Source organism: Spinacia oleracea, chromosome 1, assembly GCF_020520425.1.
Source record: "Spinacia oleracea cultivar Varoflay chromosome 1, BTI_SOV_V1, whole genome shotgun sequence".
In the NCBI taxonomy this organism is placed as follows: Eukaryota; Viridiplantae; Streptophyta; class Magnoliopsida; order Caryophyllales; family Amaranthaceae; genus Spinacia; species Spinacia oleracea.
Window position 1 is genome coordinate 116,238,954 of NC_079487.1, and position 12,454 is coordinate 116,251,407.

At 34.7% G+C, this 12,454-nt stretch overlaps 1 protein-coding gene across 1 annotated transcript; it reads right to left on the reverse strand.

The window, feature by feature from the left end:
* Positions 1-1,744: 1,744 nt before the first annotated feature.
* On the reverse strand, positions 1,745-5,977 carry LOC110797542 (uncharacterized). The gene is made up of 9 exons (XM_022002664.2): positions 5,817-5,977; positions 4,849-4,974; positions 4,630-4,720; positions 4,457-4,516; positions 3,573-3,635; positions 3,237-3,440; positions 3,042-3,153; positions 2,731-2,948; positions 1,745-2,155 (listed from the first exon to the last, which is right to left on the reverse strand). Exons 2-9 carry the CDS (start codon positions 4,962-4,964, stop codon positions 2,066-2,068), a joined length of 954 nt encoding a protein of 317 aa, XP_021858356.1. The 5' UTR covers positions 4,965-4,974; positions 5,817-5,977; the 3' UTR covers positions 1,745-2,065.
* Between the last annotated feature and the right edge of the window lie 6,477 nt (positions 5,978-12,454).

Genomic DNA, 12,454 nt, shown 5'->3' on the forward strand with positions numbered 1-12,454 from the left:
AGCTTTATACATACAAAACACATACTCAAATCGAGCTAGCTTGTGAATACAACTGGTGTGAAAAGTCAAGCATCCATTCCCTTGGGACGATCCCTATGCTTGCTGCTATATATAGTCTATATAGTTGGTTAGTTTAGTATTTATAAATATTGTTTAATTAAGTGATGTTCGTCAACGACGCAAAAATCGATTGTCAGTAAATTTAGTGTTTGTTGGGCTTTGCTAGCTAGTTGTTGTGGGATTATGTCCTTGTCTGAGATGGGTGTATGAGAATGCTAGATGGACTTAGGTTGGTCTTGCTTTTTGTTGCCTTGATCCAAAACCCAAGGGAAAGGTTGTAATTCATGTGATATAGTTGTTCTCCTAGGATAGGCATTGAGCACGAACCCTTTTACACCGGAAACGCTTTGTTGACGCGGGAAAACGTATGTTCTTCCTGTTGACCCTAGGAGAGTGATTATAGTGGGTGTTGAGCCTCATTTATATTTACCTAGTCTTCGTCGTGACCATCGGGAATCTAGGTAGGAAATCGGATATACAACGCTAGACTCTTGAACCACACCACGCCCATCGGGTGGGAATGGTTTGTAGTAGTGGGCAATGCTCCCTTGACTAAGTTGCAATTCGCCGATTATTCATATTTGATTAGAGTAAGAGAGTTCTTGACTTTCCATATCTATACTAGGTGGAATCCCTCTTCCCTAGTTCTATCCTTAATTAGTATAGATTACCCTGTTTGTGCAATTAGTAACAAGTTGTGCAAAAAACCCAACCAACGATTGTTTTTGAAATGAAGTGTGCTAGTAGCTACATGTGTCTTGCTAGTATGGAAAACACTTGATCCCTGAGAGTTCGACCCCTTACTTACCCCCTGTCTACTATACTTGTTGTAATGTCATATGATTGAGTCAAATGGACTAAATATTATTACTTGTTTGGAAACCTCCCATGATAACGACTAGTGGGAGAGCTATCAATGATTGCCAATAGACTTAGGTCCTTCCTTCTTAAGAGAGAAGAGGATCTCCCTAATCAGAATAGCTTTCTTCCAGGACGGGGTACGGAGACTAATGTGATCATAGCCAATGAGATCTTGCATTCAATGCGTTCGAGAAAGGGTAAGAGAGATTGGTCTTAGATGTGTCAAAACCCTAAAAAATTATGTTAATATGTTATGAATTTCATTTGTATTTCTTTATTAGAAATTTATTTTAGTATTGAGAGGAAAATATCAATGATATATAGTAGTACCAATAATTGCTAATATAGAAATGGTTCAAGTGGTAAGCAATTTGATGCCAATTAAGGAAATTATTGGGTATATGCACAAATTTTACTCAATATAGATTATTTGTGCGGCAAATTCCGTTACATTGGCCCCTGAGAGAAAATCTTTCAAGATCCACCACTGGTGGAGGATAAACCTCTTTGAACAATGTTGTAACCGCTTAACTCACTGGTGGAGGATAAACCTCTTTGAACAATGTTGTAACCGCTTAACTATTTAATTTATCGTACCAGGTTTGTATAATTAAAAAAAAAAGTACCAAATCCAAAATGGTTAAGAATCCAAAGGCGGCCACTGTTTATGCTTGAAAATTATTGAGAAAATGTGAGGGTGCACGGTACACCCCGATACATGTAATATGTTCTGGTTTATGCTTCTATAATCTCTTCACAGTCGACTGTGTTTCTGCTTGAAATTGCTCTCGCAAAAAAATTCCCACTGATATACGCATCATGATTTTCAGAGAAGAACCCACTTTATTTATTGACTTGCTAAAAGCTTTATTAAAGTAAGCTGAGTATAACAACAAATTGAAGAAAATACACCATCACCACGCACCAAGTGCAAGAAAATGTGAATAAGTAGATGAATAAATTTTACAAAGGCCATCTCTCCCTCTGGCCATATATAATGATACACAAAATACCAGAATTTTCAACTTTCAACTCGTCATGCTGATCTTCCTCTTTGTTTGACAGTCTTTGAACACCCTGGGAATCCAACCAACATACTAGAAGAATGCTGCTATGCTACAAAACGGGTCTTTCATACGACCATTTACTCTTGAGGAACCTCAAATCTTGTAGGAGTGTCGATCCCCATCATACAGCAGAGCCCCGAAATTAATATTATAACGAGGACTATAGCCTGACATTAGAACAACAAAAAATCAGTAAAGAAAGAGTTGAACACGGAAGCAAGTCAGCTAGATCTTCAAAATTGTCCAGTACAAGTATTCCATTGACCTCCTCCCCAATTTTTAGATTTAGCCAGTCTCGATGAACAAACAGTAACTTAGATTTAGACTTATTTGATAATGAAGCTCACAACTGAATTTCAAGTGAATGATGTCACCCATATCACCATGCATTTTCTTAGAAATCAAACAGAGGATACGGTGGATGCAATTCCACCAGCCCAATACTCATTCACGTTTCTAAAAAATAAACCAGCAGAACAGCTCTAAGAGGACATAGTGGGCTATCTTATACAACGTTTTCTGTTAATCTTGGAAGTGTCCAGGTTTCATGCAGGTCTAATCAATTTTTTTTATTATTATCAGTGTTAGGGTAAGAAAAGAACAACCCCGAGGGTTGAGTTAGGCAGCACATACATTGAAAGAAGAAAAAAAAATGTGGCAGAGACGTAAGGCAGGAGCAAGCCAACACATCATATCATAATTTCAGCACAAAGAATGAAAGAAAGTGGTGAAGAAGACTTACAACAAAAACTGCCTCCAGAAGGGACTTCTTAATTTGGCAAACCCCGTCACAGAAAACGGTAGAATTTAGAGATGCATTTCCAGGAGTTTCAGCAAGCAACCTTCCTAATTGATGGCTGGAAGGATACTGAATGGGGTTATATGGATCAGAAACATAAAGAACTGTGTACTTTGCTCCAGAGTGGTCCAATGAACTAATCAACTCCGAAAAAAATTGACCTGCAATGTTGATACACGATTAAGACATTAAGATGGAGAAAATTTTAAAAGCTCAGGAAACCATAACAGAAAGCATCTTGTTTCATTATATACCTTCAGAATGCGGCCGGTCAAGATTTTTCAAAGAACTAAAACCTCCGCGGCAAACCACAAGCAAATCTGTTTGTTCTTTGGTACCTTTCTCCATTGTTGACGTCACATACTCCTGCAAATTTATCAAGTTGAAAATAAGTATTAAAAGAATTGAAATAAAACTGCCAATATAGCATATCAGAAAGATAAGCCTACCTCTACTGCGTGCATGTCTGCAAGTTTGGAATATCCTTTGTCCTCTATCAAGCAAGAATCAGTGACAATAATATTGCCAACTCTAAATTTATGGTCACAAGATGCTTCAAACTCTTCAATTAAAGAACTTTCTAAGGTCTCTTCCTTTACCATTGCCGACACATAAGGATATGCCATTGAGAAATTGGACTTTGTGAAGGAGTCCTATTTTCATTATAAAAAATAAACAAACCATTAGACATGGAATATAACAAAAATGATGACAAGCTGAAAGAAGAGGCTCTTTTCTCAATCAAGACTCAAGAGTTTATTTGATAAACTAAAAGCCAATATTACCTTGAGCAAATCCACAAGTGAAGCATCTGCCAAGCTATTTCTGGCTACACCTGATGATTGCAACTACAAATTGAATGAAACTATAAATCAGCAATTTTTAAAAATAAACTACAATAGCTAAATACGGCTTAATGTTTTTTGTTGGGTGGGGGAACAAGAAGGCAGGATTTTGTATAGCTTGAACCAGAAACAAAGCATGCTTAATAAATGCACAAATCCTATCCATTTTGCTAAAATTTACCTCTTTATGCTCTAAGTACACACAAGATACAGCCTGTGAAACAGGCTTCAGCATTCTCAGACAAGATTAGGATACTTTTTAACGAACAAGTTAAAATACCCCTAAGAATGAGAAGCCATCTGCCTAATCCCAATTTTTTAAGATCATTCTTCATTGCTCCAGTGACAGAGGCTATTGTTTCCAGACAGCAAAATTGCCTCATTTCGCACATCTCAACCCCGATTCAAGGACAGTTTGCTTACTACACAATGACAGGATTCTTTTTCTCACTCACTCTCAGTGTGATGTACACATTCTTTTTAACATTCAACTTAAGTCGATATCACATCCTTTGAAGTTTGCCAAATCAAACCCCACTTCCACAACCAACACTTCCAGGTATATGTCTTGCATTGACAATGTCTATGTAGCATTTATTTAATCTTATCATTGGAGCATTATTTTCTTTGAACGTGAATGAAAAAGATTATGTGCTTACCAATTTACCATTTACCAAAAAAGCCTTTTTCAATTATATGGTTACTTTTGATGTCAAAGGCACGCCATAGACAAAAGATGTAGGAAACACTTCCTATAAGTATAAAACCAGGCAGCTGTTTCATAAAATAGATCAATATTAAAGAAATTCAAATAAACCCAATACCTCTTTCCCAACAAAAACAACGGCAATGTCCACTGATTGGTGAGATTGTTTATCATCACACTGCAGCAGAAAAACCACCATAAGGATCCAAAAGATTCCGAGAATAGATGCATGGTGGTTTCACGAAGGAATAAAATTATATCACCAGAAAGTGTGTGTAGCAAAGGAGTTACCAGTATGTTTGACCAGCCCCCTGCAGACATGACAGACCTTCCTAAATCTCTTGAGGAGAGTGTTTTATAGTTCACCTTTTCGGCCAGCTCCCTATTTGAATGCATTAACACAACACAATATAAGGATACGGAAAAACATAGTATTTCAATTTGGGACATTCCAATTTTCAGAATTTCCACATCAACTGTGTGCGTATACATAGTTCAATAAGTTCATACATGTCGATATGAGGAGACCACATGAATGCAGAGCCTGTTGTTTCAAACGCAAAGACAGAGCACAGTTGAGATGTGATAACCAGAATAGTAAACATTGTCCGTCCATACTTCTTCATCTTTGCCACTCTGCGATCAACATAAAGGACCCCGATCAGCCACAAAAGAAATTTCAAACTCGCTAATTTATTTTTCAAACTTAAGATTTAAAAACATACACCAACTTCTGATTAAGCCAAAGGTAAAACTTCAACAATCAGAATATTTAAGTGTTTAACTATCAAGAGTATATAACAACAGGAGGAAAATCTCACAAGCCACTTTACCCATGCCACTTGATCTTCCACATAAACACATATAGCTATCAAAATCAAAAGAGTAACCAATGTCACAAATTATAATACTTCCCCTACGGTATTCAACGCATCACAATTGACAGAAAGATTATCGAACACGGACAAAATTTGCATTTAAAACAAATACAACCACCTAAATAACAATACTCAAATCCTCACCCAGACAGAATAAGTTCAGATTTCACTTCAGCCTACACAACGCATATTACAGTTACATCCAATCGTTGAATTCACCATTATGCAACATTAGCTAAAGTGAACAATAAGGACAAAAACAAGTAAAATCTACATTAGCTATAGGAACCTGATCTAAAAATTTCGAAAACATCAATAAACAATTTATAAGCATTGAATCGTACAAATCAGGGTAAACAAACGAATCAAACTGAAAATCCTTACAAAAATCAACAACAGTAGCAACATATTCCATAAATAGTGATCAAAGCACTAATGAGCGAAATCAGAAGATGAAATCAAAAGTAACAGAACCCTAATTTAAAGTTTGAAGCTCAAATTTTCACAAATAGAGCGTCGATAATTCGACAATAAACCCTAAATTGCAGATGAAGGAGAAAAGAGTGGTAACTAGAATAAGATAAAAATTGACAATCATACCGTAATCGATTCGACTTGCCAATGGATTTCGCGAAAGGATTCCCCAACCTGTGAGATAAATCGTGCAAATCACAAACACAACGAAAACTGATCGGAGATAGAAAGAGAGTCTTCTGACCTCTTGTTCCCTTTGTTTTCTTCTGTATTTTTACAAAATTACAACTCTACCACTTCTTTCTCTCTCACTAAATTATTTTAATTTAATAATCTCTTTTGTTTTTTACGTTTTTTTTTGTTCAGGTGTTCTAAAATATTCTTTACATTTTTATATTATCATATTAATGATTTAGTATTCTACGGAGTATCAAACTTTATTTCCAATTATTATTTTAACCAATTAAATTCATTTAGTCATTTAGAGCATCTCTAATGGTAAGCAAATTGATAAGTTGCTTTCATATGCCACATCAGATTTTCAAGCTACTATTTTTTCATGTGTATTTTGCTCCAATGGTAAGCAAGTTGCTTGAAATTTTTTAACATTTTTTTAAAATTTATTTTTATTATTCAATTCACATGTTTATCAAATAAACAAAATTTTCCGTTCTTTTTTTTCCCAAGCTAATTAGCTTTGTAGAGCTAATTTGCTTAACTTGGCTAATTGTTCATATGTACTCCAATGGTTGGCTAGTAGCTAGAAATTTTATGAAAATTGCAAGCTAGTCCTTATATGTAACCATTGGAGATGCTCTTAATCTCTCACACTTTTCCACTGGGACATTAAATTTTCTCATTTTTTCAATATCAGAATTTTGATAAAAGTGAAAACATTATAAATAAACGTAATTTTTCTTGTTTAAATAAAAAAAATAGAGGAATCTCAATGCACATTAATTAGTCGTTAAAACACGTGCAAAATACGAAACGTAAATAACAAAAAAAAGACGGAGAGAATACTTTTTTTCTCCTGGTAGCGATTACACAATTCCGTAAATTTTACTACCTTTGTATCAGCTTTACATACCATTTTAATTTTTGCAATTTTCACGGAGTACTTTGTCGAGTTGAGTCGTGTATGTGCCTTGAAGTATCTTTCTCACAAAAATACCCCCCAAACACGATCCACAACTTCATGCACACGTCATGCCATAAGTTGGTCTTGACCAGTGGCAGCGTGCCACTGCCATCTTTTTTTCTTTTTACGAGATTTTCATCTTCTATAGAGCGATTTCCAACAATAATGCTGGAAGATGTTGAAATTCCCAAAATACGTCCCATTTTATTTTAATTCTCACCCTACCGTCCGAGCAAGCAAGAAAATGGGTCTATTTTCTTTTTTATTAATCAGCACAAAACCGCAAATTGAAATAGCGGTTAAATTATATAAACCGCTAACTGAATTGGCGGTTTAAATAATAAATAGCTATATCAATTAGCGTTGTTGCTGTAGTATGCATCGTCCCCTTCGCTACTCAAAACTCACTATTCACAAACATTAGGGGGGAAAAGTCACGAAATTCCAAAGAGAATTTAAACAAAGAAATCAATCAATTATGTTGTAACCATCAAAACTTTGTCTGCCTATTTGGAGAAAGGAGATTGCATCATCGATGGTGGCAATATGGGTGGTATTGGTATGAGAATATCGAGAGGAGAGAGAAAGCAATGGAGGAAAAGGACTGCTCATCGTTGTTGATTTCTGTTGTTGTAGTCCAATGGGTTAAGGCTAATTATATTGTTAGGTGAGAAAGCAAGTGAGAATGGTGCAACTCGTCTTCCATGTTTCTTCTTTTTCCTCTACTCAAATTCTCTAAAAAACTGATTTCCACCATAACAAGTCATTTGAGTCAGCGGTTCATTAATGAACCAGAAAAAATAAATAAATAAATTTTTACCAAGTTTTGCTTACATGGACGGTAGAATGAGAATTAAAATAAAATAGGGCGTATTTTCGGAATTTCAGCATCTTCTAGCATTATTGCCGAAAATTGCTCTCTTTTATATGCATGAGAGTTTTATGGTTTATTACTTTATTGTATGAGACTTTTAAGGTGTATCACTTTATGAGACTACCATCTTTATATGTATGAGACTTGGCAAATATCCATATAAAACATTTGTATCAGATATTCAACTTTCCTAATTAAATTATGGATTTTGTTTTATCAATATGAATTCTTTATGTATTAGATTGTTTGTCTATCTTAATAGAAATTAAGTGAACGATACACTATACTTAAAATTAGTCAAGTCTTCTATAGGAATAACTTCATAAAATAAAACGCATTTGTTTACCTGTGCAAAAAAAATTGTCTTATCAGACCAGTTGCAAAGGGAGCTTTGATTGTGTGAGAGCAATTTATAAATCCAAAATATGTGTGATCAAATTTGAGTTTGAAGTAACATAATACAAGTTCCTCTCGTTCTAAGGAGTTGGGGAAACTCGGTGTACCTTTTCGAGAAGTTACCAAGTTGGTTTGTGAGCAATTCATGCTGCTCACATGATCGGTTCAACACTTCAACCCGTTCGTGAAATTTCTATCCTTTTATTATCTCTCTTTGTCGTTCAAGTACCACATGTTAACACCGGATCCCCATCTGTGTATTGCCCAAGTTTTAAGCTAAATGGGATAGGGAAATGTTAGGCCCGGTTATTGCCTGTGCAAATAATGCAATAGTACAGGGGCCCCAAAAAATAAGGCCCCAATGGGCAGCAATTTTTTTTAAAAAAAGCCTGCTATCAGTAGATGCGTATAAAATCAATACTTGAAAAATCGATACTTGAATTCAAAATATCACTAAATCTAATGTGTTTCGGTGGTCAGCATGGGTAGCCAAAATATTGTCCATTTGTTTTCAGATACCTGGGATTCAATCCTATGGTAAGGTTTTTGCTCATTTTCCTTTATTTTTTTTCTTAACTATCCTCGCTTATTCAGGTTTAGTAAAAAATATACGACTTATAATTTTTTTTACGAGAAAGAACAATATCATTAATAATCAGTCATACGACATCTACAATGATAAAATAGATCTGCATATTACAGATGCAAAGAAAATACATAATTGTTACAATCAAAACAATTACTATTCTTCATCCTAAAGAACAGTTTGTACTCCACCGCTTCTAACTTGACGCAAGCAGCGATTTCGATGTTTTCACATCTTTCCAAGTATAGCCTTTCGCAGTCTGCGCACGAATTGTTCCGATCTACGAGTTGATGATAAACCCTAAACCTGTATGAATCCAATTCTCATTCCCGAATATGGAATCCCTAAAATTAAAATTCTCATCCATGGATGGGAATCAAGAACCTAGAAAAATCTAGGAAAACCCCAAATGAATTGGGAACAATCCAAGAATAAAATGGAAACAAATCAACGGAAAAGAAACCAAAAAAAGACAAAACATGAAGAGAAAACAATGAAAACCAAGAAGAATGGTCGAAAATAGTCTAATTTCTTCGGCCTAAACGGCCAAAAAAACTAAAGCTCTAGAAGACGAGAGAGAAGGGAGAAAAAGGAGAGAGGATTTAGATCCTCAATATGGTGATAAGTATTAATAATTTTTTCTATATTTTTTTTAGGAAATTTTGTGAAACACTACCTTAATGTTTGGACGTTTGGTGAATTACTACCTTATAAAAACATTTTTATATTTTCCTACCTTATAAGTGTGATATGTTTTAGTAACACTACCTGTGTTTGTGGGGCCCATCCAAACAACTTTATTCCATTTATGCTTCCTCTTTCTCGGTCTCTGTTATTTACATTCTCTGTTCCCAGATTTGTGAGGGTGTTTGGTTTTGAAGCTTTCAAACAATCTTCTTAAGCAGCATTATCAGATATTACGGTTCGAATTATGTGTGAATTGGGAAAATCAGCTACTTCTTATGCTAATTTAGCTGGTAGATCAGAGTCTAACGTTTCGACATACTCAAGGTTTTGCAAGATTTTGGTTCGATTTCGGCCTGCAAATTTACCAGTTCATTAGATAATAAAATTGTTAAGCAGATGTCTGATTTTGTGCGCACAGTGGAGGATATTGAAATCCCATTTGATATCCTATGTGAACCAAACAACTGAACAAGCACTAAGAATATGTAATTGATACATCATATTCTTTTTGGAAGTTTGTTGTTCCAAGGGATTCCTCCATTTCTCCCTTCCAATAGAAGATACGGAAGAAGGCGTAGAAAGAAATACTATGAGCATTTTCTGTAAACAATATCATTCATTTTCACTAATTGACATGCCTAATCTTTTGCAGGTGTTTATTTTATTCTCTTTGATAGTTTCATTCTTCTTAGGCAGTGGTACCCTAGCCCTCTTTAAATGTATGTGATATATATGAATACTCTAGACTACCTTTCGAGTTATGACTATGATTATCTGTGATTAATAAAGGACATGTGTGAGTGTGTGACTTAAGATAAGCTCACTAGAGTTTTTTGTGCTTGACTTCCTAGTAAACTGAATTTAGTTTCATTTGATTCAAACATTGGGCGGACTTATAAATCAAATGAATATGGTGTTTAATTGCCCTTTACATGTCTGCTATATGCCAGAATGCTCCCTGTCCCCCCATTTTGCTGCTACTTCGTACTCTTCTTCATTTTCCATCAAATCCTTTGCTTGTTTTGCTCGAATTTGGTTGAATTTTCCATGAATCATGTTGACAAGATTCCGCTCGAATAGGCTGTGTCTTAATCATGTTGACAAGATTCCACCCATATACAGTCGAGGAATATGAGTTGAACTTGTTAAATAACGAGGATGTGTCTAAAGTCAGAGAATTTGTCCACGAAACCAAAGGGCAAAGGTGCCGTTATTGGATCTCTGTGGCAATCAAAGTAACCACAACTTGTATGTATGGAGTTATCTTTGAATATCCAAGCTCTAAAAATAAACCTTCAAAATAGAGATTGAGAAAGAGAAGTAAAGAACGGGAATTGAGAAAAAGAACTAAATGACAGAGACTGAGAAAGAGGAAGGAAAAATAGAATAAAGTCGTTGGGAGTGGGCCCCACAAACGGAGAGATTTAACGTTTTCTGTTACAAGGTAGTGTTACTAAAACATATCAAACTTATAAGGTAGGAAAATATAAAAAAGTTTTTATAAGTTAGTAATTCACAAAACGTCCAAACATTAAGGCAGTGTTTCACAAAATTTCCTTTTTTTTAATCAAATATTAAACCTCTGTATTCATTTTTTTTTTTTTTTTTGCCAAGCAAGCAAGGGGGAATATATTAAGCTCAAACAACAGTATTACTCCCTCCGTCCCGGAATACTCGACCCGGTTTGACCGGCACAGAGTTTAAGGAACTTAAATTGACTTATTTAATTTAATAGGTAGTAGTTGATAGTGGGGTATTATTTTAATGTAGTTAGTGGGAGGTGGGTTAAGAGGTGGGGTTGGGGGAGAGTAGGGTTGAATTTTTAATTATTTTTTGTATGGAGTAGGGGGTAGGTGGGTTAATAGGGGTGGAGTGAGAAATAATATAATATTGTTAGAATATTTCCATTTTTAGAAACAGGTCAAGTATTAAGGGACGGCCCGATAAGAAAAACAGGTCAAGTATTCCGGGACGGAGGGAGTACAAACTAAGCAAGAGAAATCAAGGGAGAGACCCAAGGCAACTCAGCAACACCAATAGATTCCGGCAGGAATCAAACCAAACTAGAGGGTTACAAATCTGTATTCATCTTGTTTCACTAAATTAGTTTAAAAATAAAACAATTGAACTTGAAAAATAGATCACTAACGAGTATAAAAAAAATGTACCATGAAGTATTTTTTTTTTATTCGAATGAGAAGAAGAGCAATAAAACAAGAACAAAAAAAACTTCGTAGTACACATTTTATTTTATGAGTTTATTTGATCGTATATTCGTAACCTCATACCTATATTTTTTGTACTCCGTATACATGTAGGCCCTGTTTGGTTAGGAGCTGTTAGTTGTTAGCTGATAGCTGGTTTGACTAGCTGTTAGTGGTTAGCTGTTTGCATTAGCTGATTTGACTAGCTGGTTGTATTAGTTGTTTGTGTAAAAGTGTTTGGTAAATTAGCTAATAGCTGTTAGCTGTTTAATATGTAAAATGACCATTAATGACATTGACATACTTTGTTTCTTATTAATATTAGACAAATAGTTTATTGTGTTAATTTTTTTTCTTTTTATATTTTTCTAATAACATTGACTAAATAAAATGGACTTACTTTTAAAAAAAATTATTCTTAATTTAAATTTTTTTAATAATATATATTTTTCAATTAGAGAGATATTACTAGTGATATTTTAAGTATGATTGCAATATACTTCAATTGCTTAAAGGTACGAATATAAAATTTAGTATAACAAAAAGCGAATCTAGTAAATAGGGTGAAATGAAAAAGAAAGTGTGAGTAATGTTTTTAGGAGAAAAATATGTAGGGTACCAAGGTTGATAGTGGTTGTAAATTGTAATTATAGGCAATAATAGGATAAAATAGTCATTTTCATCCACTTTCTCAAACCTCTAATTGCAAAAAGCTCCTATATTGAGCTTTTTCAAAATTAGTTTTTTCACCCCAAAACTCTTTTTCAATCTTCTCCTAACCAAACACTCCCAATTAGCTTTTTCTAAAGGTCAAACCTCTAATTCACCCCAAAAATCTCTTTTTCTCTCAAACCTCTCCTAACCAAACACCCCCGT